The 27,449-nt window shown below is 36.6% G+C and overlaps 1 protein-coding gene across 1 annotated transcript in view; it reads left to right on the forward strand.

The window, feature by feature from the left end:
• The window catches only part of LOC136872270 (uncharacterized), a 141,418-nt gene extending 115,014 nt beyond the window's left edge, over positions 1–26,404 (forward strand). Inside the window, exons 7-8 of the mRNA XM_067146094.2 lie at positions 21,553–21,708; positions 25,155–26,404. Coding sequence (XP_067002195.1) covers positions 21,553–21,708; positions 25,155–25,220 — 222 coding nt within the window. The 3' untranslated portion in view covers positions 25,221–26,404. The remainder of the gene's footprint in view (positions 1–21,552; positions 21,709–25,154) is intronic.
• Positions 26,405–27,449: the final 1,045 nt, after the last annotated feature.

Below are 27,449 nucleotides of genomic sequence, written 5' to 3' on the forward strand. Positions count from 1 at the left end.
CTGTATCTCTTCATCTTGCACTGTCTTTCTCACTTTTTCTATCTCACTTCCAGTTTGCATGAAGCATGTCAGTTATAGTCTTTAATCAAAGGTTACCAAATCTGTGTGTTATTCTACAGAATCATATAATGGCAATACACTTCTTTCCTAATCTTTAATTTTCCCACACAGAGCTGGTAACCTTGGATGTGATAGGTAATGCATGTGGACCAACCTCCCTGTTTTCACCTTCACACATCCTAGCACACACATAATCAGGTATAATAATCCTTGGTTCTGGAGTACATTTCAAATTTACACCCCACTAAGTAATGTTTGGAGGTACAGCTCCTCGGGTTGCAAGACAGCAGAGTTGGTCCAGTCAAATAGCAATAGAATAGATTCTCAAACAATAAGCTGCACTGGATGGTTTTAAAAACTCCTTTCCATTCTTCTAAAAAGAAAAAAATTGAAGTTACCAGTTTACTAATACCTAAAATATCTTGATGATTCTTCTCTGAAAGTTATTCCTCAGAATATCCCATTTCCCTCTTTATTTTTGTGTAACTGTACTAACCAATATTGCTTCTTTCTCTCAATATAACTTACAATCTGGCTCAAAGCATTAATGCTCCTCAAAAAAGTAACAACCAACAATAAATTCAACCCTAAAAGCTGTTCAAGAAGGACTTGCTCAGTTAATTTTAAATGCTGTAATTGAATCAACACTTCACCTAAGCTGAGAGTTGCCCATGAAGACGAAGTATTGCAAGAACTATCAATTTTCATTCGATACCGGTACTGTATAGGTGATGAGACAGGATCGAAACTGGCCCATTAAAGGCTAACAATACCAATGTTCTGCTTGTATAATGAAGCACAATCAGACAACTTTGAACTGGTATCTCTGTAACTTTAATCCTATTAAGTTCATAACTTTGACAGTAAGTTAATATGGGATGGTTAGCTTGCATATCTAAACTTCATATCATTGACAACCTATTTAAAACAAACCATTTAATATATATATTCTGTATATTTGACTTTGAAAGCTATCAGATTAGTCCTACAAATGATCTGTTTGCCAATAAACCATGAACTGACACAAATGGAATGGTGTAACAGGTGTATGGGCAGTGTTATCACACTACTTACAGAACAGTGAAGCTGGAAGGAAAGAAAAATCTTGTATGGACTAATTGTTTCAGTGGTGGCATTTCAATGTTCAAATCCCATTATAAATTGTCATACACTAAGGGGCACAAAAATGCAACACCCAGTAAATGATGTATAATTACTGTGTACTACTACGTGTAGGGGGCTCGTCCTTTTCCCCTCGCCTTCCATAGATACTGTAAAGGTTTATGGTAAATAAATAATGAATGAATGAAAATAATGAATTATCTATTTAATCAAAATGGAGCACTTCAACCAATTTTTTAAGACGGGTTATATTATTGGCTGAAAACCTAGAGGACATGCACCGTTACAAAGGATGGACCAGATCAAGAGCTTGACCAAGATGAGTTTAAAGCAAGCAAGTCGCCATGCCCAAAGCAGAGAATACTGGAGGCAGATCACCAAAAGGCTTGTCACATAATGCCACTACACCCTTATGAAGAGCTGGACTCAAAGAGTGCGAGAGATGTTATTGGAATTGCTCTGCGAGCAAACAATGAAGAGTTGAATATTTATTGCACTAGCCTCAATTCCCCCCTCCCACCACGCAACTTGGAAAACACATCGCTGGATGTGAGCTAATAATGTTTTCCCACTCTTGTAGCACTTATTGTTGTATCTTTAATTGTTCCCCTTTCAATCATATGTGTTTGTAAGATTTTTCTGTGATTGTCTTAATCAGCTTTCTGGAGTAAACATGTCGTTAAGCCTTGAACAAACCGTGAAAGCTGTTGCTTTGGTAGAAGATGGTTGCAGCATTCATTATGTTGCAGAAGTGTTGAGGACTACACCTTCCATGATTTCTAGAACCGTACGAAGGTACAGGGTAATTGGAAGCTTTGCAAGGAAACCATGATCAGGCCCAAAAAGAGCAAAATCGGAGAGAGATGACTGCTTCTTACAACTTCAAGTTCTCCGCAACCGTCACACCACCGTCGTTGAAGCACAGAATCGACTCCACCAAATTCGAGGTGTCACTGTGAGTGAGAGAACCCTTCGAAGAAGACTGGAAGAAGCCAATCTTAACTCCAAAAGATCTGCTACAGGTCCAGAACTCACCAGACAGCATCACACGGCTCGACTATGTTTCACAAGGGAACATCTTGGCTGGACCATACAACAATGCGATCAAGTGCTGTTCACTGATGAGTTGCGATTTGGCCTCCGATCACCTGACAGAAGAGAGAGAGTCTGGAGAAGACCAGGAAAAAGGTATTATCCTTGTACATTCTCATTCAGGATGCCTTTTCAGGGTGGTTCTGTGAAGGAGTGGGCAGGAATCAATACAGCTGCAAGGACAGATTTGGTCTTCATGGAGAATGGGAACCTTACCAGACATCAGTATGTGGAGGAAATCCTTCTGGATCATGTTGTGCCTTTCGCTCCATTTACTGGTGATGATTTTATACTAATGCACAACATTGCACACCCACATGTTGCGAGAATTGTGCAAGAGTTCTTGCATGAAACTGGGATTTGTGCTATGTCTTGGCCTGCTCGAAGCCCTGATTTGAATCCTATTGAGCACGTTTGGGACCAGCTGGGGAGAAGAGCCCGTCAGCACTATCCAGAGACCCTACAGGACCTATGGAACGCCCCCCTGGAAGAATGGGAGATGATTCCTCAACAGGACATTACCGCATTAGGAGCATGCCTGAAAAGTGGAATGCCATCATTGGTGCAAGAGATGGCAATACACACTTTTGAAGATGCGAACTGAGGTCCCCGAGATCATCTCCAAGATCTGTGAAGTGTATAACATCAAGACAGAAGTGCATTACTTTCATGAGCTTATTCAATATTTCTTTGAAATGTGCATCTCTGGCTTAATTGGTTCAATTTGTCTAAAATCATCTTTTATTTTCATTGTTAGACACATAGATGGGACTGTACCACAATATTCTATCATAAGATAGTGGATTAGTTTCATAAAAGTGTAATAAATTTGAAAGTTTTGAAAGAAATCGAAGTGTTGCATTTTTCATGCCGTTCAGTGTATAAGCCAGTATTCAGAGATACATTATAGCATAGTGGACAAGGCAGGTTGATTTTGAATCATTCTCTTATCTGAGTTAGAACTTTTTGAACAGTCTTTTTTTAAACATTATGTTCAACCTGACAGCACTGTTTTAGTAACTCCCACAGCTACCAAAGACTAAAGAAGAAATAACTGCTCACGTCATACAATGAATGGCTGTCATGACATCTTAAGTCAAATAACTGCCCAATTAGTCTTTTTTCAAGCTGAAAACTTGTTATGAATTTAAGATAATATTATGATATAATAAAATTAGCAAGTCCATAAGTATAGTAAAACATATTACATGAAATGGAAACACAGCTGAACCTGAATGAATGAAAATCTACAGCCTGTTTCCAGTCATTCGACTGGGTCAGGAGTGGAATGAATGAAGGCCCCATCTACCGGCAAAGTTGAACCTCCATATGGAAATATTTTTGGGCGCAAGCAGATCGTGTTGTTAAATTCAGGGCATCACCAATGGGAGCAGGTTTTCCTTCCCCATTCACCACTTTGAAGACAATGGCATGTCTACCCTGAAGCCTTGTAGCCAACTGTTGTTATCTTTGAAGTTTGTACCAGTATTACTGATTAGTGTTTAAAAATAAAGGGCTGTTTGGAGATCATACGACGTTTTATAGGAACATTTTGAGTCCTCACTTCACTGAATCATTTTACTGTAGCACTATCCACATCATCTGAAACTGCTATTTTCACATAGGGGTAATTTTTTTGCCCGTAATATTTTCCTCGATTTCTTTGCCTTCTTATGCAGATTATGAAAATACATATTTTTTGCAGCTACTATTTCATTCTGTCATCCAAATTGTTAAGCGCTGCTAATTTTGTTTCCAGACTTATTGACTTATGTTTAGTAGAAGCCATACCTATGTTTTCATACACACTAGAAGACTGGCTATTTTTAAAGGTTCATCTTTAGGTCATTAGCCATACCTGCTAACATCCTCAAGGACCAATTTATCACTTTCTGAGAACTTTCCGTGCACCAAAACAGACTCGAATTTGGAACCATTGGTTGCACTACTAAAATGACCGGCAAAATTATGAAAGGAAGTAGGAAAGATCACAGTATAAAGATAAAGCTGGAATTCAAGAGGACAAATTGGGGCAAATATTCATTTATAGGAAGGGGAGTTAGGGATTGGAATAACTTACCAAGGGAGATGTTCAATAAATTTCCAATTTCTTTGCAATCATTTAAGAAAAGGCTAGGAAAACAACAGATAGGGAATCTGCCACCTGGGCAACTGCCCTAAGTATGCAGATCGGTAGTGATTGATTGATTGATTGATTGATTGATTGATTGATTGATTGATTGATTGATTGATTGATTGATTGATTGATTGATTGATTGATTGATTGATTGATTGATTGATTGATTGATTGATTGATTGATTGATTGATTGAATTTAATGTTAAGAGACATATCACTACAACATAGCATTTCTAAAATTGCTTCTTGCTGTAATAAATAACAACTAACCTTATTAACATAGAAAAATGTTGGGACCGTATGAAAACATCACGTTATCATCACAGTACATCGATCTTCGTTGTGCGGAGGTTCAACTGTGGTATTCTTCATAATTTCACAGAAAGCATACCAAATATATCTTCCCTACATTATTATATCAACTTTGTGGTGTTAAATGTTCTTTTTACAAGCAAGATAATAATAAATAATCATAAACACTTCACTGCTGTACACTGCATTCAACACTGTCTCTAACCTACAAACTAAATATATATAGTATTACTTGTATATCCAATTTGGGAAGTTATTTTTGTTTTCCTTGCTCTTGATTTTCAACATAAACTTATATGTTTCAAAATGTTTCATATCTGTATTTTCCTTTCAAGAGGCAGTGGAAGTACTGTTATAGTTCAGGAAATACTCAAACAGTGTTATCAGATAAGACTATACAATTTAATTCTACTTCAGGTTCTAATCTCTTCCTTCAAATTTGGTTTCAATCATGGTTTCTCTTTGATACTGAACCTCATCGTATTGAACAAATCCTACCAACGAGAAATTTTATTGTGACAATGGTAAGTTAGGCCGGACACAAACAGAGCCACTAGCTATCTCCACCGGTGGATGAACATGACCACTGACACCTGCAGCTAATCCTTAGTGGTCCCCACTATGTAACCATTTTCTCCAACCGTGCACCAAAATGGACTCCAATTTGGAAACATTGGTTGCACTACTAAACTCGCCGGCAAAATGAATGGATCATTTGAATTTTCAAAGAAAAAAGCATGTTAAATCGTGAAAAATTTGTTTTATTTCTTACAGTGATTATTTTCATGAAAAAATAGCAATAGGGTAGCTTATCAAGAAGCTAAAGAAGCACAAAGATAAATAAGTATTTTTTGAATGAGTTGACAATATTCAATAAATTATTGTCTGATAGTGTGCAATACAACATCCTGCTGACTGTGATGAGTTGGGGAACACAAGCAACTGTTAAACGGTGGTCGAACGCAGCCATAAGTAGCGAGACATGGTCACTGCTGTGGCAAGTGGTCCTGGCTGGCCACTACAAATGTCATTGTCCCCATTGCATTTGTTAGAACTGCATACAATATACAGATCCCCAGCTTGTCACAGCCAGCAGTGGCAGTGGCTAGTGGCTCTGTTTGCACCCAGCCTTAGTCTCAACATGAAAGAAACCACCTCTTTCACTTCCTACTAACATTCCCCAACTGCATTACAGGTTGCACAGATATCAGGAGAGATGTTTTGGAAAGCACATTCATTGGGAAATCAAAGTTTACAGATGTAAAATTTGTCCACAATATTGTCAGTTTAAATAGAGGGGATTTGCAAAGAGTTTCCACCAGTTCAGAAGCTCATTATGATACTTCAGTATACAATTCAATAATATTTCTTAATTCAAACTAAATAATGAAAGTAAGGCTCAGGTTTAAATTATATTTTGTGCTCAAAATGTCTTCAGAAATGAGATCTGAAAGTGGTGATTCCAGAGGTTCTACCTCAATCTGTGAGTTTTTAGTTAAATCTTTTCTTACTTCTTTCAATGAACCCTCCTGATACGTGTTCTGTATAGGCCTACCCTAAATTAATATGCATGTCTTGATAACAAATGACAGCCAAATGTGTGTAAACATTGTCTAATAGTTGTTGGAATGAGTAAAACATAATAGTGATGTACCAAAATGTTACCCAAAATGCTTTTAATTTGCTCAGTGTAGTATGACATACAATATATATTATAAAATGAAATTTTTTGTACACATGTTTCTTTTTGAAATATTTACTATACTCCCTAAGATGCTACAAACTTGAAATTTGACATACACAATGAAGAAAGTATAAAAATAGACTTTTACTTGGAAAAGGAAGGGAAATGATCATCAGGCGTATGACAAACTGCAATATACCTGAGGTAAAGGGTCTACAAAGCTTACCCATGCCATAAGGCTCTTCACTCTCACTGTTGACAGCATGATAGGTGATTTGGAGAGTGGCACTTCACTTTGCATTGACTTCTTATGTTTTAGTTAACATCATATCTGCAATTACCCTAAATTTGACTTTTTATGGCTATCCCCTACACTTGCATATGCAACTGACAAAATAACCAGTAGATATATTAGCAAGTTCCAAACAGTGGAAATGAAATATCTTAGAACAATGGTCCAAAAAATCAGAAAGGAAAAGATTCATAATCAAATGGTACGTCAGCAGGACCAAGTTAAACAATTGCTAAGTGAAACCTTACTTAAGGCCACTTAAGCCATTTGGTACTGAAATGAACTCAAAGAAAGTGGCTGTAAACTGTGGTTGAAGGCAATAGACCCAGGGCTAGACCAAGAAAAAGGTAGCTTGACATGATCAAACGAGAGGGGAGGAACAAGCGTTGGAGTGGCAGCAGATCGGTTTGGAAGAAACCTACCTAGACAGATACAAAGATACAAGTGGAGGGCATTTGTTTACAGCACCTGAAAAACTGAAGACAGTCGATGATGATGATGATGATAACAGGACTGAAAATCAGACAAAACGATTTACTTTCAAGTGCTATTGAGACATTCATTTCCAAACAGTTCTTGCTTTTACACAACTTACACTCTTGTTCATGATGGTCACCATACTTCCTTGAGAAGAAGATAGAACCATAAGAAGAAGTAGAAGAAGAAGACACTGTTGTCCAAGGAAATTATCTTACTACTAGGAGGAATTGTTTTACAGGAACTGCCCACCAGCTACGTACCAGTATGTCATCATCTTTCACATATTAGACCTACGTATGTTCTTTTAAGTTCCACTAGCTGACCAATTGCATTCAAATTGCATACCGTATGCTTGCTTGAAAAATGAAATGGCGTATGGCTTTTAGTGCCGGGAGTGTCTGAGGACATGTTCGGCTGGCCAGGTGCAGGTCTTTTGATTTGACACCCGTAGGAGACCTGCACGTCATGATGAGGATGAAATGATGATGAAGACGACACATACACCCAGCCATCAAGCCAGCGAAATTAACCAATGATGGTTAAAATTGCCGACCCTGCCGGGAATTGACCAAAGGCCAGCACACTAACCATTTAGCCATGGAGCCGGACTGCTTGCTTGAAATATCATGCAATGAATTCACTGCGTAGTGCAAATGCTGAATGGCTAATTCTGGAAGGAACGCCAAGAAAGGAACTGTTCAAGCCTGCCTAGATTGCACAGTTGGTTAGTCCCTGGTTTTTTGTTGCCAAGATTGCAGTTTAGTATGGGCTCAGGTCAGTGGCATTTAAGGATATTTTAATACGAACGACACAGCCAGTTAAGTTTACATGCTGTCGTTGCCGGGAATCAATCGAAACCTTTACGCAGACCATAACCTACAGTCAACAATCTTCCATACAGAACTGCAAAGTCAAACTGGCCTTGATGCTTCATGCCTGTGCAGAAAACAAATTAGCAGAGTGTGGAGATAAGTTCCCCAAACTGCCAAGTGAAGTGATATAGAGGCACCTCTGAACCTGATACTTCATCGGTGTGCTGTTGCAGTAGAATGAAGATGGTGGCCTCTTTAAAAATATATAGTCATACAAATTTCCCTTTATTAAAGACACATTGCAGATATTAAGAATTATTTTATGTTTATTGCTTCGGAACAAACAATGTGCTTTCCCCACTCAGGAATTACCATAAGACAAGGCCAACTGAACACTATGAAATGAAATGAAATGAAATGTCATATGGCTTTTTGTGCCGGGATATCCCAGGACGGGTTCAGCTCGCCAGGTGCAGGTCTTTCTATTTGACGCCAGTAGGCGACCTGCGCGTCGTGATGAGGATGAAATGATGATGAAGACAACACATACACCCAGCCCCCGTGCCATTGGAATCAACCAATTAAGGTTAAAATCCACGACCCGGCCAGGAATCGAACCCGGGACCCTCTGAACCGAAGGCCAGTACGCTGACCGTTCAGCCAACGAGTCGGACAACTGAACACTATGATTTTGTAATTTAAAATAAGAGGGTTTGAAAAATCATTTTAAAAATTTTGTAGTTTAGGGTCCATTGAAATGATTGCATAATATTGCAATACTCATAACAAATGCATTGTCCAGACAGCAGTCCTTGCAGACTTTTGTGAAGAAGCATGGGATCGCACCTCTCGCACCAACCATTAAACCGATGACCTTAATGTTGATATAGATGTTGATTCCCATGGGGAACCTGAAATATTTGTCCCAAATGAGTAAATTTATAATACCAATTTCAGGTTTCTTATGGGAATCAACATTTATATCACCTGATGGCCAGGCAGGCATCAAGTTTTGAAAATGAGACAAAGTCTCTCATAGTGCATTGGCACTGCTGGTGGCTCCAAGTAGCCTATGCAGTGGCCTCCATGGTATGCACTAGCCGTGCATCTTGGTAGGTGTGCTTTTTACCACTTGATGAGCCCAACTTAGCACACTGGAGCGAAATGCTGGAAACCAGGAATTAGCTGGAAAATTTATAATGTCCAATTGCAGTCCAAGTATAATTCAGGCAGAAGTGACAAAGTCCATTTTTTACGAATTTGAAATAAATGCACTACTGGGGTAAATAAAACACGTTCTACACAATGGCGTGGTCATTATTTTAATAGAATGAACCATTTTGGGGGTTTGGGTACCCTACCCTTTAATGTGAAGTCAATTTTTGAAGATTGACGTCCATGCAAAAGTGTCTAAGTGGACTTAATCACTTAATATGTAAACATAGTAGAAAGCATTGCAAAAAGAACTAGACCAAAAGGTGCAATAGCCTTGCAGTAATATAGAATCATATATCACTGATTTCTTAAAACCCATTTATCTCAAAACTATGTTTTTGGACTTAGTAACTTCTGCCAAACTGCCGAAGATATTGACCTTAATGTTGTCAAGTTGATACTTTGACTTGTAGTAAGGAATGGTTGGATTATAGCTGGAGCATTTTTCAGTGTACACATCAGATGGCTGTTCAAGGTATGACTCTGTTCTGTTGGTTGGGTTTATCATCGTACCTATTCTCATCACAGGATTTCATTTTGGACAGTTCTGAGTACAATTGGTTTAACTGTTCCTTCGGATAAATGGTTACAAAAATTGCTATATAGAGATTACTACTAGACTTAGATCATCTGTTGCCTTCTCTAATTTCTTGTAAAGTTTGTACCTTACAGTTTGCAGCACTTTGGCTCTCATTGTTTAAAATATACTCTGTGTGTTCTGTTTTCTGCTAACAACAGCTTCTCTACTGCAACGTGTGTGCTTTGGATATGTGAGAAATCTTCTTTTTGGGGATTTTAAAAAGAAAAATTATGAATTTTAATGAAAATACTTAGTGAAATAAAAGTATGAAAGTTCTTCTGTTGAATTTCCTTGCTATTTTCATATGTAGGGCTCGGATGTTTATGACCTAAAAATGTTAGAAATATGCAAGCATTTATGACCTAAAAATGTATTAAATTATGACAATAAATGTGACAAAAGTTTTTTGGTCACATTTTCGATATATTCAAAATCTTGCCGCTGTTTAAATTAACATTATATTGAAAATATAGTTTAAAATCTAGAACGTTCAATAATAATCAATAAGTAATAATATTAATTTTATTATATTTTTAATTTAATTACTCAATCCAGAGGCAACTCTCGACTCTGCACAGAATGAAATAAATGTCACATTTTGATGGGCGATCAGAAAGAATTACAATATCAAATTATATATATTTTGAAGTTTTCAAAAGGGAGCGATCTATTTTCACGCAACACTGACTTGTAACAGAAAAAAGACCGCTCAGCATTGCAGGTATATTATTGGGTCATATTTGAAATAAGTCAAATCATTAGAGTTCATTTCAGGCTCACTATAATGTCACTTTATACGCATCTGTCTCTTTCTACACAGCTTACCCTCACATATATTTCTAAGAAAGATAATTGTAAGAAATTACAGACAACAACTAGGGGATGTGAAAAATCCGCCTTTGAGACGATTTAAAGCAGGTATGCAAAAATGGAATAAAAATATAAAAATAAGACAAAAACACGAAAATTCACAGGGAAATATGACCACAATATGAAAAATTACCAGAAAATGACAAAATTGCATAATTTTAGCCACCGAAGATAAACTCATGCTTAACTTGTATTTTCCATGGAAATAATACAAAGAAATAAAATACGACATGTCATAAACATCCAGGCCCTATTCATATGCATGCACAGTGGTCTAAAGAAGCATGTCTCACTATTTCTTGGAACACTAATACAAATTTTCATAGTATTCCTTACTTTTCAGCATAAACTGTTTATCTCTACACACTCCTTTAACAAAATAACATACAGGAACTTATATTTGTTTCATCTATATGTGTTCATGTTTTACAGCCAATCTTCCTCTTGAGCACTGGCCTTGGCTTTGTTCTCATAAGAGGGCCTTGACTTTTACTTTACCACTTCTCCGTCAAGAGATGAATAAAACAACTGTAGCTTTCAAACTACGCAAATCATTAATGCGTAACAACTTTATTTCATGGGGATCCCTTATCTTGTCAGCAGGTTCTGCTGAGATAATATGCTACAAATCCTGAGAAATGTCAAAATTTGACAATGATGATTTATTTTTTAATTTGTTACTATGCAAGAATCCAAAAAGCATCACAATTATAACTGAATTTATGTTGTAATGGTCCACCTTTTCAATACTATATTAAACAATGGTTACATTACATTTCTAATCTAGGAACTAGTTTTGGCCTTGGCTGGCCATCATCAGCCTTCATACAAAACTGTACAAACACACCTAATAACTAAAACAAATGTATAAACACACACAAACGACATTAAAAAGTGTTAAAAACATCTGGGAAGAACTATGTGCATAACACGTAAAATATGACAAAATTAAAATCAGCCTCTAATATTCTTAGATGCGTTGCATCATGTTAAAATGTTCCATTAGTGCTTGTTATTAAAATATCATCATGAAAATGCTGAAAAGTTCCTCTGTTGGACATTGTCAATGGTTGAATCAAGGCACGAAGATAACGTGCCAGTTATTTAATCATATCTTCATGTGCCATCCTTGATTCAATCATCGACAATATCCAACAAAGGAAATTTTCAGCATTTTCATGATATTTTAATAACAAGCACTAATGGAACATTTTGACATGATGCAACGCATCTAAGAATTTTAGAGCCTGATTTTAATTTCGTCATATTTTACGTGTTGTGCACATAGTTCATCCCAGATGTTTTAACACTTTTAAATGACATTTGTGTATGTTTGTACATTTGTTTTAGTTATTGGATGTGTTAGTACAGTTTTGCATTAAGACTTATTATGGCTAGCCAAGGTCAAAACTAGTTTCTAGATTAGAAATGTAATGTAAACATGTAATGTAAACATACTATTGAAAAGGTGGACCATTACGACATAAGTTTAATTATTATTGTGATCACAATTCAATATGGATCAAAACCACGAAGTTTATATCCTATGATCCAGAAAGCATGTCATTAAGTTGGATAGCTACAGAAGTTTTATGAAAACTTTTATTTAAATCTCATTTCCAATTTTCTATGAAATTGTTTCTGAGATCCATGTCCACATCACCCTACCATACACCTGTCCCTCATTCTTTCACCAAAAAAAAAAAAAAATTAACCAAACATAGGCAGCATTTACAAAGCAAAAGACTGACGACAACAACAACAACAACAAAAATCACAACTGACACTTTAAGACTTGAACTGATTAGAAGTGATTAACTGGTCATATTCTGTTATAAATTATTGTATATGGGACTGATGACCAAAGATGTCCCAAGCTCCAAAACAGAATCAACAGCAACTGTTGTTATATCACAGCAATTTTATGTTATAGCTGAACTTGATTATAATGTCCTAGTTCAATCTGAACACAAGGTTCTTTTCATAACTTTATGACATAGCCTAGTAATGATATACCTGTACAACATATTTGTTCTACAAATCAAGCCCAGCTGTTTGGTCAACTGATCTGATTATTCAAATCTTACATCATACAAATTCACAGATACCCAACATCATTGATTGAGGACCAGTTGTTGAAGAAATTACCCATATAAATGTCTGTTTTGACTGTATTTTGGTCAGAATTTTTAAAGGATTGATATTATCTGTCAGTCATGTCCAGAATAAGATGGAAATGCAATTTTTAAATTTCTGTCATGTCTGCCTGTGTACTGTCTATGCACGTCATGAAGCAATAGAATGTAATGAAAATTGCTATTTAAGTTCAGGGGAGAAGGCACTTCAGTCTAGGCTGAATTTTAACATTCATTGGTTAATTCCTCTGGCCCGTAGGCTGGGTATTCGTGCCATCTTAGAATTCATCTTATGTAGGGCCCCATCCTCACAGATGTGGAGGTTGGGTATAGGCCTGTCCGGAGGCCACACACTATTATATTATAATAATTTTATTCATGCCACGTGAAATAGTAGTTATGGCAAAGGTCTAAACATTAATTCACAAATATCTCTGTTAATACCAGTCCTATTAATATATTCTACATAACAAAAAATGTAGAAAATAAAATTTTTGATCTTGTGTAGTACAAGTTGATCCTATGACAAATGACAAAACCAAACCAAACTAAAACCCATAGTGCAACAGCCCCAAGGGATCTTGGCCTACCAAGCGACTGCTGCTCAGATCGAAGGCCTGCAGATTACGAGGTGTCATGTGGTCAGCACAACAAATCCTCTCAGGCATTATTCTTGGCTTTCTAGACTGGGGCTGCTATCTCACCGTCAAATAGCTCCTCAATTGTAATCACGTAGTCTGAGCGGACCTGGAGGCAGCCCTCAAATCCAGGTAAACTCCCTTACCTGGCTAGGAATTGAACCTAGGGCCTCCAGGTAAGAGACAGACACACTACCCCTACACCATGTGACCAACGAATAATGAAGGAAATATTTACAATATTATTCATTTTGTGTATCCTGCCATCATTAATGTTAATCTTACCAAAGAATCTTTTGCAACAAAGAAAGGAGGAATAGTAAATGCGATCTTCCAGTCCTGATTCTTGAATGCATTGCCTGTCCCGAAGCGGGTCATGAGTGGTCGTCCACATCATGCACAATCTAGGGGAGTTATCTTGCCAGGTGTATAATGGCAAGGAGGAGCTAGGGAGTTAGGTAACTTTCTTTTCATCTCATTTGTCTGGTTCATACATGTTCTGATGACTATACACTGGTCCGTCATACTGATTGAGCTATTCAATCTGCACTATGGAACCACAGGTTGTGGACATGCCATCCCAGCTGAGGAACATGGTATTGGTAGATTACAAGACAGACAAGCAAACAGGAAAGTACTGTTTGTGAAAAATGAGAATCTGTGCTCCTTTACATTGCATAGAGCCTGTCATGTGATAGCGTTTCTTTTGACCGAAACATTCGACCATACTTTCACTCCGGCTGCCAATCAGACTGATTTTCTCCATGTATATGAACCACCTACATGACCAACCTGTCGAAGACAGGCACGGAAACTAGTCTGTCCTAAATCAAGATACTTGGCAACTCTGGTTTAACAATTGATGATGTGGTTATGAAGCCCCTAAAAGTGAATACAATACTTCAGTATATAAGAACTTATAATTATTACAAATGAGAAATATTTAGCTCATAACCTCCATTGTATTTTATTTTGTAGCCTGTATTTGGTCCATATTTTAAGTCTTCTCTCAATAATAGAATTAGCAACATTCTAATCAAGTTTCTGTAACGTGAATGCTGTATAAGTAACATACGACTTGTAAAAAAAGTCTCAGCAATGTCTTGGTATATAATAACACAGTAAGTCTATTTGAAGTTAACTTTTAAAATTAGAACATTATTAAACTGTTTTGTTTTTGTAAATATAATTTGTAATATTTGGAATAGTTGTTGTGATATTAGGCTGTAGTTTAAAAGTATATTATTTAAATAACATTGTAATTATTAGTTATTGGTGGATGTGTAAAAATGTAATTTTAAATATTAGAATAACTTATCATAGAAATGTATTTATAGTATTCAGGTTGTTGAAACTGAAATAGATTGAGATCTCTTTGATACTGCAAATGTCAGGGATATTGGTCCATATGTATACTATGTAGTTCCTTGGAATGTGATGTTATTACCAGTCATTTTCCTAGAGTGTATAGGAAAAATGCCTTCCAATAATCATGGATCATGATATAAGGGTTCAGGACAAGTTATAATTAGGAAAGGAACAAACCTTCTAAATCGCAGTTATCATCCAGAACAACTGGGACAAGTATTGTAATGTCATTTTAGACAAGGTCTGCTGCTCAAGTGCCTCAAAAGAGTCTTTACATCACTTTGTTAGCGCGGAAAATATCTGTTACTCTCCTGCGCCCATAACAGAGAGGCCTGAATCAGGGATGAATAAGTTATGTCGCCCACCAGCAAAAAGCACATTCTTGACGAATCTGAAGCTATGAGGGTTTTATCTGCATTAGAATCGGAAGATGAACATTCCGATTTTAGTGACTTTGAGAATAATGATGATAGTAATGACAGCAATTATAATGAAAGTGCAGATGTTGACAAACCAAGTACACAAAGGTTGATAAAAAGAAGAACCAATGTTTGAATGACAGGGTAATGTGTTTAGTCCAATTGGACACTACTGTGATGATGCAAGTAGTGTTATTGCTCTAGGTCTGTTAGAGAGCAAAACAAAGACTTTGTACATTTTTCAGTTATTATTTTCACAAGTTCTTATGCAAGAAGTTGCAAAAAACCAAAACTCACAAATTTTCTGAGTTCAAAATCACATTTACAATACTGAAAAGATGCTGCTCCAAACACTTCAAAAGAAAAGTAATTCTTCACAGAGCTTTTTACAAAAGAGACTATCTCAGCAATATAAAGGTTAATATCACAGTTATATGATGCAAAAAGTATGAAATAAAAGTAATTGGGTTGAATCAGAGTTACCTGAGAAATATTTTACTTAATTACAATTACAACAATTACAATCATTAAATTTGTAATTACTTCACAGAGTGCCAATCCTTAGGAAATCACTAACATTTTGTTCACATGGTATTGGAATTATACCAAAGTTTGCAAGGAAAAGAATATTAATTCATACTACTACTAAACACTTTCATTCCTCCCCTGAAGGGGGAGGTGGGCCTCTTAGATGGTGACACCGTCTCTCAGGCCAGGAGATTTGTTATGGTGAAGGAGATGTGCGGAGAAGGTGAGGGGGTGGGCGGCCGTGGCCTGCACTACGAACTGTCCAGGCATTCGCCTTAGTGCAGGAGAATGGAAAACCATGGAAAACCATTCTCAGGGCGCCGACAGGTGGGGCCAGGCGTGTTGTCCGGCACTGTGTCCCAGACCCGTCTCCCGAATGCAGAGGCGTAGAGCCACGGTAGAGCCGTGGCCACCTCTCCTCTGCTCGGTTGGCTAGTCAGAGTACAGAGCTGTTGGACCACGGACAAGCCATGGCCTCTTAAGGGACGAAACCCAAGGGCCGAAACCCACTCTGCATCTACCGACTATAAATTCATTTTGTTTCTTTTTAGTATAGATACATTAAGTGGCTATCGTCACTAAGTGAGAGGAAACATGACACCTTGAAACTTTCAAAATGACTGCTCCCAAAACATATTTTTCATGCTTACAGTCTCATTATTTTGAGGGCCAACTAATTAATATATTTATTCAAATAATAAGGGGAAAGAATTTTCTCAGTCCCTTTGCCATTACATGTTTATTCTGGTTCCATTATTGGTCATATGCAAACTCACAAAGTTGTGGTACTAACACAGTTATCCAAATCTCATCCAGTAACCACAACAAGTTGCGAGTCAATGAATGAGTGCAAATTGTGTCTTTGGCTTTATACCCTTGACATGATGCCTTGCGAGTCCTGGAGCTCCAGTGTTGTCAAACTTTCAATGCAATGTGTGTCGAAATGTATGGCTTCCACCTTAATAAATTTAAAGTTCCAAAATTTTGGAGTGCTGTCTTATGAAGTATTATTTTTGGGTCTGGCAACACTGTAATTCATTTCTGTGATTGCTGCCAGAAGAATAATGGCTGAGTGCATCAGTCTTGATTATTGTAATCAGTGTTTAAAATTGCATCAGTCTTGATTATGGCCTTAATAATTGGTCAAATTTGTGCATTTAAGAATGTTAAACAAGTAGCAATTACAATTTTATTTCAGGAAGTAAATTACAAGTAAAAATGAGTAAAAATGTATTCATTGCAAATAATTTCATTACTTTTACCAAATTCATTCCCAACTCTCGTTATGTTTCAAAACACACTTTTTTTGTGTCATTGGTCACCAAAGGTAGCATCTGTGAAAAATTGGATGTTGAATTTTTACTTGAATACAATATTCCCTTCACTCAAATGAAATAAAATGAGACCAAGCAGAATGACCTTGGAGACTCCCAGATAGTAAATTATTGTTGTAATACTTCCTCCAGTTAACTGTGGATGAAAATTACGTGTTAAAGGGTTGTTTTCTCTCCTCATTTTAACTGTACTGATTCCATTTAACCTGGTCTGTATTGGACGGTATTTTTCCCGCATCCTATACAGGGTGTAATTGAAATAAGGTATGCCATTTGAACTGCTGGTGGCAGATGGTTTTTCTAAGCAAACATCTTCAAAATAAATTGCAAAACTTCATGTTTTTGAGAAGGCACTGGATACTCCCCTCTGCTGAACAGAATGTCAACACAGCTGTGATTTCTGCAGGTTGCCCTCCCCTCCAAAGCTGTGCATTGTAGGTCAGTATGCCTCGAGATCAGTGCACGGCGACCTGTAGACAAACTCTGAGTACAGGAAAAATGGCTTTATCAAATCATGAAATGTGTGATATGATTTTAATTTACAGTAAAGTGAGGCAAGACGTAATAGAGCAAGGGTGGAACGAATGTATCAAGAAAGTTTTCCCAGTCGAAGACACCCAAGTGATTGGGCTTCTGCCGCTGTTTTCTGAGGGCTTCCATGCCGGGGCTGATCATCGAAATTATTTTGTCCTTTAAAATAATAGTCAATCAATCAAACACTCAGTTTCACAATTACTAGTAGGCTACACAGTCTTACTGGTCCAAATATTCCAATCCTTTACGTGCTGTTGTAACAACAATGGCAGGAGCGCAATTTGTTTACATAGGGATTTTACGTAGCAAGCATCACTATCCTCTTATCAGCTGACTTCCTCCCCTCCTCACCCCTGTCAATAAGCATAGTTATGCTTGGATTACACAACAACTTCCCCTCACTGACCTTGTCTCGCCCAAATCCCATTTAGCTACAGCAGACTTAGTTTGCCACTGCTGCCTGAATAGTTATTAAAAACCTAAAAACACTGACTTTTTAATATTTAATTTTAAATATAAAGATGGCTAAATATAAAGATAGCTGACAATTTCTTTGCATAGGTTGCTTAGAGTAGTGTCTTCTATCACCTGTTAGACGGATATACCTTATTTCAATTACATTCTGTATATGTCATTTTGCTGATCATTACAAGAAGACATGTATACATTATTATGTACACCACTAGCTTGTGTCTATGTATACAGAGTGGAACAGGTATCAATTTCCTAAATGTAACTGGTTATTTCTCAATGTAGAAAAAAGAAAAATATTAAGGAATGTTTTAGTCAGAGTGAAGGCATTTGATAATCTTACCATATACATACAGATAAAGAGTAATTAATTGAATATTTATTTATTTTAGAATTGAAACTATACAGGCAAACAAGCCTAAAAGTTTATCTTTTTTACAGAAAAAACTGCTATACCAATGAGTGAGTTATCAAAATTTGTGATCACAATTGTAGGTAAGTTGTGGTTTTTGTGAAAGGAATTGACATTTAGATTGCAAATACACAAAATATGTTGTCATGATCAGTTACGTTTTAAGTTACGACCATTTGATATTTCACACGTAAGTGACCAGTCTTTTTGGACACTATAAACATGCCAATGCAAGCTGATTCAAAATATGTCTACAATGGTTGACATAGTCCACATCCAAGGCCATGTAATAGAGTTACTGGAGCAACATCTACCAGGGACACCAGTAATGTGGAAAAGGCATGCTTTTGCCACAAGATCTACTACAAGTAGTCTCAAAGTCCAGTCTAATGACAAAAGAAATCATGTTTCTTTTCAATTTAGCCGTCTTCTTGCCCATGAAGTGAAAGAGTTTCTCCCAGTTGCAGCAGCGGCGCTAAGAAGCTTAGGGCCCGCCCCCACAATAATTGAAAATAGGCCCCTCGTTTTCTGATAAGGAAAGTTACAAGTTTATTTCGTAGTACAAGGTTATATATTATTACAGTGAACAGCAACGATGATGATGATGATGATGATAATAATAATAATAATAATAATAATAATAATAATAATAATAATAATAATAATAATAATAATAATAATAATAATAGGACAAAGAAGAAGTGAAGAAGTTACACAATTTATTTTTCAAATCCAAAGGAATTAAAATAATATATGGTATGAACACACACACACACACACACACACAAACATACACGAAATGCATATTGCAATTATAGTAACCGAAACACGCTGACCATCACAATATTAAGAAATTATCTCGTTCCTAGGACCAAATAATTTACAACTCAACCGTCCATCATAGGCCCACTTAACTACTGCACTGACTGCCGAGAGTTCTAAACAGGCTCAAAACTTCAGTATTTCGAGGTTATATGAGGGGGATGTCTTTGTTATCACATCTTTGCTGACTACTGGGTTCTCAGACCTGGCTAATTACTTCAAAGGCCTTGTTGATTGTTGCAATTGGCAACAAGGGATGGTTATTATTGGAACAGGCTGGGAAATCCGCATTCTTCCAGAAATGACTACCGTACTGCTATTGATGAAGAAAGCTCTGCACTACAGTGGCCTAAGTTTGGAATAACCCTCTGTAATACAAATAATACTCTGTTGTGTGCTGTAGCTTTATCAATAAGTAAAATCACTCTTCAGCTACTGAAGTAAGAAACAGTCATGGGCCCCTCACAAGCCATGTGTTCCCCTGCCCCACGGGGTCTGCGGGGTCATTAACGCTGCCACTGTCCAGTTGTCTTGCTCAGGACATACTATGATACCTACGGTCAGAATCATCCCACCTAGATGGACCTTCAGCCACACAATGTCCTATATTTTCAGCAGTTCAAGGTGGTGCTGAATCAGACTGAAGATATTATCACCCTAAATAACATTCACTCACTCTGCAGCATTGATATGGGTTTAAATTTCATTGCTGTTGTGATGATACATGATCAGTTTTGTTCTCCTCTCTTCGTGTATTTTTTTAGATATTTCTGGACTGTAGCTGGATGTGATAGCTTCATCGTCAAACCACAGAGATTTCAGATACCACCAAATGGATGTTTGACATGAAAAAGCAGTGTAATTCAGAAGATTGCCTGCAGCAAGCATTCTTGAAGTGCATCTACTATGATTAGGAACACTGTTTTCAATATTCTATACTCCTTGGACATGTACAGCATCATAATCTTTCACCAACAGCCACCAGCAACCCGTGTTTTGAACTCTGCAAGTGAGTGTGTCCATATTCATAAAGTACCATTGTCAACAGCAGGTAATGTGTGCTTGAGCATCAATCCCATCTACATAAACCACAACTCAACATTACAATCACGATCACAATTTGAAATAACTCCCTCGTAAAGTATACGTTTAATCTAATGGATGTAATGATAATGAATTACTAAAGCAAACAACATATGATAAGTAATATTGGTGTATTTTTGCTGGTAATTTTTTTTCTAGGAAGAGAGGAACCAAATAATATTAAAATATGATTCAAAATTAAGGGAACTGTATATCAAGTTTAGATTAGAATTATTCCCAATGTCCTAAGATTTCCAGAACAGGAAATATGAAGAAAAGAAACTCAATTTTAACAATAAGCTAATGTTATACTCAAAAATGTGTATTCAATCAAGAGAATTTTCTTTATGTCATAGCAAATCCTTGTTCATCTGTCATTTTCAAAATTTTTTTGGCAAACTCCTTTTTTGTTCCTGAGAATATTTCTACTTATTTATCTCCTTGAGCTCACTAGATATTTCTGTGATTGTTGGAGGGTCTCTGGTTCAGCTTCTGTTTTGACGAGGTTTCGAGTCCGTACGCTAGTCTTCGAATATGATGACCAAAGTTCAGATCGAGGAGAATACAGGATGAAATGTTCACTTGAAATATCATGTGGTATCCAGAAGAGCACCGGAATTTATACCTTCAACCATAATCCAGAAATAAGATGAAGACGTTATCTTCTTTATTATTATTAACCTATTTTACTGTAAATTTCTCTGAACTTTGTAGAGTTGGTCTCTATTATTAGGTAATAGCAGCATCTCATTTGCTGTTTTTTTCTCCTGAGTGGGGCTGGCAATGCCTCCTTTACCTTTTATCTCCATTTCTCAATATATTACAAATTGATGAACTAATTTTTCTATGAACACTAAGCATCACACTATGATGAATAGTAATATCTGTCAATTCTTCTTTATTTTAAGCACTTACATTGAGAGTGTAACCTAATTTTAAGGCAATATATTTAATTTTAGTATCTCCTACAGATAGACTACATTTTTTATTTCTCTTACAGCATAAAATAATAACCAATTTAGTATGCTATCATCCTTTGTTCATAGTAAGAATAACAATGATCTCATGGTACTCCCATGACAGAGGACCAGCCAGTCTGAATTATGTACCAAGATATTCAGCATATTAATATGTGATCCTAACACTTGTAGCTGGTAGCTGGTAGTGGAAACACTGAATCAAGCGGTGATGCTGGAGCAGGAGCCGAGAGGGACGATGGATACCAGGCTGGTATCCCTGGACCCATCACAAGGCTGTTCGTCATTGCTAACAGAGGTATTGCCAACCTCATCCAGGATCTCATTCTGGTAAGTACCGAAGTCTGTAGTGATATAATGAGAGCTCCAGAATTTATCTTGCTTTAATTATTTTATTTTATTTGCTTTAATTATTTTGATTATCTAACAAATAACTAGAAAATAAATAATAATAATAAAAATGATCAGCTGGAATGGTCTTGAGAAGAGCAATCGAATATCGATGACTCAAAATAGAAACAGCCTTCCAGCTTATGAAAGACACCTATAACAAAAAGTCTCTCTCATGTAATTCCAATATCAGATATTATAATACAGTAGTCAAGCCTGAAGCCTTTTATGCTGCAGAAACACTGTCTATAACTACATATGGTCCATATGGAGATCAGGGAAAGGAAAATACTACAAAAAATTCTAGGCCCCAAATTCCATAATAACAAACTTTCACACATCAGCAATAAAACCCTGTATAGGAAAACAGAAAGGATTGTCAACACAAAAAGGAAAAGGAGAATTGACTTCTATGGCCACATCCTAAGAATGGACCCAAAAAGGAAAAATAAAAGAATCGTCAACTATTTCTGCAATAAGAAAACCAAGCTGAATTGGTTTAAGGAAACAGAGAAAGACCTATGAGAATTCCTAATTACAGAACAAATGCATGTAGATGGATCCTTGAAGAAAATAACCAAAGATAAAATAAAGAGGTTTCAAGACAGGGTAAATCCCAAATGACTATACAGAATTTCTGGAAAAGAGAGGAAGGCAAGATCTGAAAGGATCAAAAATTACTGGGAGGACAGGAAAACACGACTCACTAACCATTGATTGATCTATCGTACCCCAAAGTGGATGAAATGGACAAGAAGAAGAAGAAAATGAATAATTATTATAAAAATCAAACACATAGGTATTTGTAACCTAAATAGAGAACAAAATTTTGAGCATGGGAATGTACTGTTTTATTTTTCCATTTAGCAGAAGCAACCACGAAGTTGTCTCCATTTCATTAAATAATCAAAACACTGAATCAAAATCAAATCAAAATCTCTTTATTTGCAAATGAGGTGTCTACCTCGGTGGCAAATGGTACACTAAAATACATTATTGTCAAGCACTAAATTTTAAATTAACAAGAGACGAAGAAAATTTTCCTAGAATACAATATTATACAATTTATGCTAATAATTTTTTCTATTAAACACACACATCATCCTTAATAAATTTATATTGTTTACAAAATTCTACTTATAATATCTCCTGTACTTACAAACATAGTCAACTCATATACAGTATGTGAAATTACTTCTAATAATACTATACAATTGGTATAAGATTAAAATTAACATTGTATTTATTTACATATTTATATTTTAACCATTTTGGAACCTAAGTAGCATAACAACCTGCTGCGTCTTAACCAGAGCTCCTTTTGCCACCACTTTTCAGAGTAAGTCAGTTCATATAGTTCCTTGGAAGCACCATAACAGACAATCTGGACCCTGAAAAAAATATCAAATGCAGTATTGAGATCATCGTTCCAAAAGATGAGATCATTCTTTTGTGATGATAATCTAAACCTCAAACTCAGACAAGCTGTTGAGATGCTATGTCTGGTCAACACTGCTTTATGGAGTAGAGACGTGGACTGTCAAAGCTTCCTCCATGAACAGATTAGAGGCCTTTGAAATATGAATGCTTAGAACTGCCTGAACAGATTTTGTTAAGGAGAGCTGAGTGTGAGCTGACAAACATGATCAAAGCCAGGAAAACAGCTTAGGATGCTTAGAACTGCCTGAACAGATTTTGTTAAGGAGAGCTGAGCGTGAGCTGACAAACATGATCAAAGCCAGGAAAACAGCTTATTTAGGCCATGTTCTACAAGGTAGAAAGTATGGGCTTCTACATCTGTTATTCAAGAAAGATAGAAGGCAAGTGAGGAGCTGGTAGACCACTGATGTCATGGCCCCAAAACATCAAAGACTGGACTTCCATCAGCAACACCAAACAACTCTTCAAGTTAACTAAAAAAGGGGTGCTTTCTCCAGGGTGATTGCCACCGTCTATGGGATTGGATATGGAACTTGAAGAAGAGGGAGGAGGAGGTGGCCACACCTGCTATAATATCAGCTGTTGTCACCATCAGAATAACAAAGTTAGGCTATGTCCTGTTGATTGTATACTCTGTGGTAAAGATAAAAAGTTAAATTTTCAGTCACACTCCCAACAAAGGTGAGCTGCATGTACCATTTTAACCACATACCAGCCCTCCTGCCAATTATGAATTTCTGGCAGTACTGAGAATCAATTCCAGGCCTCCTAGGAAGGCAGCTAATAGCACTAACTGGTGCACTATGGATATGGATCTGCTCCATGGCCAGATGTACTCTATAAAGAAATGTTCTGATGAATTTGCATTCAAGAGAAAAACAAGTTTATGTGCATGCAATAAAATTAGTGATAAATGTAAATAAAATTGTGGCAATAGGTAGCTGTGATAGGGATGAAATTCTCGATATTCTTTTACCAGATCATTGATTCTTAATGCTAATCAATAAAAAGAAGAGGTGAAAGGAGGGAATGATGATCAAGGACCAAACTGTACCTAAACATGAGGATGATCTAGAAGAAATGAGACTAAATAAAGAAGAGCAGGTTTTTTTTATGTCGCACTAACACAGATAAGTCTTACGGTGATGACGGAACAGGAGAGGGCTAGGAGTGAGGAGGAATTGATCATGGTCTTGATTAAGGTGTGAAAATGGGAAACCATGTAAAACCATTTTTGTGGCTGCCAACAGTGCAGTTCAGACCCACTATCCTCCAAATACAAGCTGACAGCTATATGACCCAAAAGCAAGATTTTCTGGACATGTGATCACATTGGAGATGGAGAGAATGACCAGAATAATATGGCAGACAAAGGGTAGTATGAGAGGAAAGACAGGAACCAAGTGGGTTGTCAAACTCCGGAAGGACTGGACTAAGATAGGGATCAAGGTGGAAGGGACAGAGAACTGGAGAAATAAATATACACCAGCCAATATGCTGGAGCTCAATGACAGAGAAAGGTACACCGCAGGATAGAAAAGCACCAATGGGGGAGACAAGAAAAGAGGATATTGAAAATGTCTGCTAAAGAACAGGAGAGAAGGAGAGAGACAATGAATCCCCTAATCCTACAGAGTCCATAACAGAAGAAGAAGAAGAGGAGGAAGAAGAAGAAGAAGAAGAAGAAGAAGAAGAAGACGAAGAAGAAGAAGAAGAAGAAGAAGAAAGCTAAATAATATCTTTAAAAGTACACCGACTTAAAGGTAAATCAAGTCATATAGAGACTGTATGAATTGAAAGCAAAGCAAGCAGAAATCCTACATAAGTGTGTGTCTTTGTTTCAGAGCAATAGGTTGACTTACTTTCTGACTTATCTTGTATACCTTAGTAGTAGGACTTCACATGAAAATGATGTTATAAATAGCAATTATTTTTCTCTTTTTCAGCGCATTGCTCAGACCAGCGAGAGGATAGTGAATTACAAGGCTCGTCTCATCACTGCCATCATCTAAGTCTGATAATTCATCTATGTATCATTTCACTCTAAGGCCATGTCCGTGGCATAGACCACTGTTACAGAACCACTGGCTTGTACGGCAGAAGAACATGATTCTCTTCTATCACCTAAACATCAACCTTAGGTGATCAGAATAGAACTCATTTCAGATCCCCTCAGCCACAACTATTAATTCTTCTTTTCTTTCCTTCTCATCCTGGATTAAATTTTAACTGAAAAAAAAAAACATTTTAATAAGCAACTTATAAAGATTTGCTAATACCATTTATTAGTTTAAACATGGGAAGTTGTTTAACTACACATAAATGAAATACGTAGCTCACTCCTGTTATGAATGAAGTAATGAAAACGTACAATTAGTTCAAACATTTTCTTTTTAAATGTATTACAGATCATTTTTCTGCTTAACAAGCCTCATTTGGTTTTAACAGCACCTGCCTCATGGCCTGACCATTTTATTGAGTCACCATTTCTCATCATCGAAAGTGAATAACTATCATGCAATGAATTGTACAGTTGTTGATATCTATAACATATCACATCTAGGTAAACAGGTATGAATCTGAGTCAGCCAGCAATCCTCATGTTCATTCATAGTATTAAATCTCAGTTTAGAATACATAAGCTGTGTTTTGATATATTGTAATATATCTACAAAAAATTTATTCAGGACACCCCAATTAAAATTTAGTATGACCTACAAACTTCTGCAGGTTTACAGTTGGCTGAACTGAATTCATATAATCATTATGATAGTACTGTATTTAAAGTTACCAATCATACGTCATACTGCCAAAATAAGTCAGAATAATTGGCTTAACAGTGGTAAATATGTGGAAAGTAGATTTCCTTCCTTATTTGTGTCTTTCTCATTCATGAAGACTTGCAGCATTTGTGTGAGTTCTGTATGTTATGTAAATAGATTTATGATCTCTCTGATTATACCAGAGAGAGAGAAGGGGAAATATTCATTGTCACAAATACTAATGAGAATTACAAGTTCCCCTTATATTTACAGTTGTTATTTCTTGAGACTTTTGTATAAAATCCTATTTTATTTTCAAGGGCAATAGTACTGTTTAATGTATTGTGTTTTTTTATTACCGATAAATACTTGAAACAAATACGAATTGTATTATTTATGCATAAAAAGTTTTTATTAAAGACACATATAATCCCATAAAAGTTATGTTGGCCTCATTTGAACCACAGTCTTCCTTTGGACAATCTAAGAAGCTTACAAATGGTAAGTGCTGCAGTTGGCATCAGATTTAATGGGTGATAATTGGTCGGCAGTGGCCACTCGAGAATCTCTGAGATGCAAGATGTATGTTCAGTGCCCCAAGAGGGAGAAAGGAATGCCATTACAGAGCCAGAGGCAGCATTGATGGCCCCTGGCCATACAAAGAGAAAATGATACTAAACTCACCGTTGATTCATATGGACAGTTGCTTCAGCCACTTGTAACACCCAGCATCAAAGATTACCAGTGGCGGCTAGCACTTAATGCCACACAGTCATGTGCCCTCCCAATAAAGATAAGTCTTTTCATTTTTACTTCTAAGTACATTATACACAGGAAAATTCAGGTTTTAAGCTCATAAGGAAGGTGACTGTTCCTTTTAAACTGCAAAATCTAGCTTCAGGATAGAGCATAAAATCATATATATATCAGCTCCCGGTCACGAACTCCATGTGACCGTAGAGCAGACTTTTAAAGTACATGGTCTCCAAACATTGCCACTGGTTATGTTTCTTGGGGAAGAGGCCCACTGTAATGAGACAGCCTTGGTCACAAGCAAACTGTGACCAAGAAGGTAGTTCCCTGAAGAAAAAAAAAAGAAAGAAAAAAAAAAAACTACACAGTTCACTGACTTGTATTTCTGAATATAGATAAATATATTCCCGAGAAGTGCAATGACAACTGAGAAGTAAAAATGTTCAGGCTATGATCAAGAGATTTGCTACAGCTAAAGAGTAGGATGGATCCGACATAAGTATTAATGATAAGTGTTTTGTCTTTTATTGTTTACTAGCAAATGTACCCATGCTTTGCTACGGTATTCTACATTGTATACGGATATTGAAGTAAATTACTGTACATGCAGTGAATAAGATTTTTTTAAATTGCAAGTATAGGAAATGAATCTGCTCCGCTGGACTTAGCCTACAAAACCGACCGTTCATGGTGTCTCCCTTATCAATCCTCCTGTCGAAAAAATGT

The sequence above is a fragment of the Anabrus simplex genome, chromosome 1, assembly GCF_040414725.1.
Source record: "Anabrus simplex isolate iqAnaSimp1 chromosome 1, ASM4041472v1, whole genome shotgun sequence".
Lineage (NCBI taxonomy): Eukaryota > Metazoa > Arthropoda > Insecta > Orthoptera > Tettigoniidae > Anabrus > Anabrus simplex.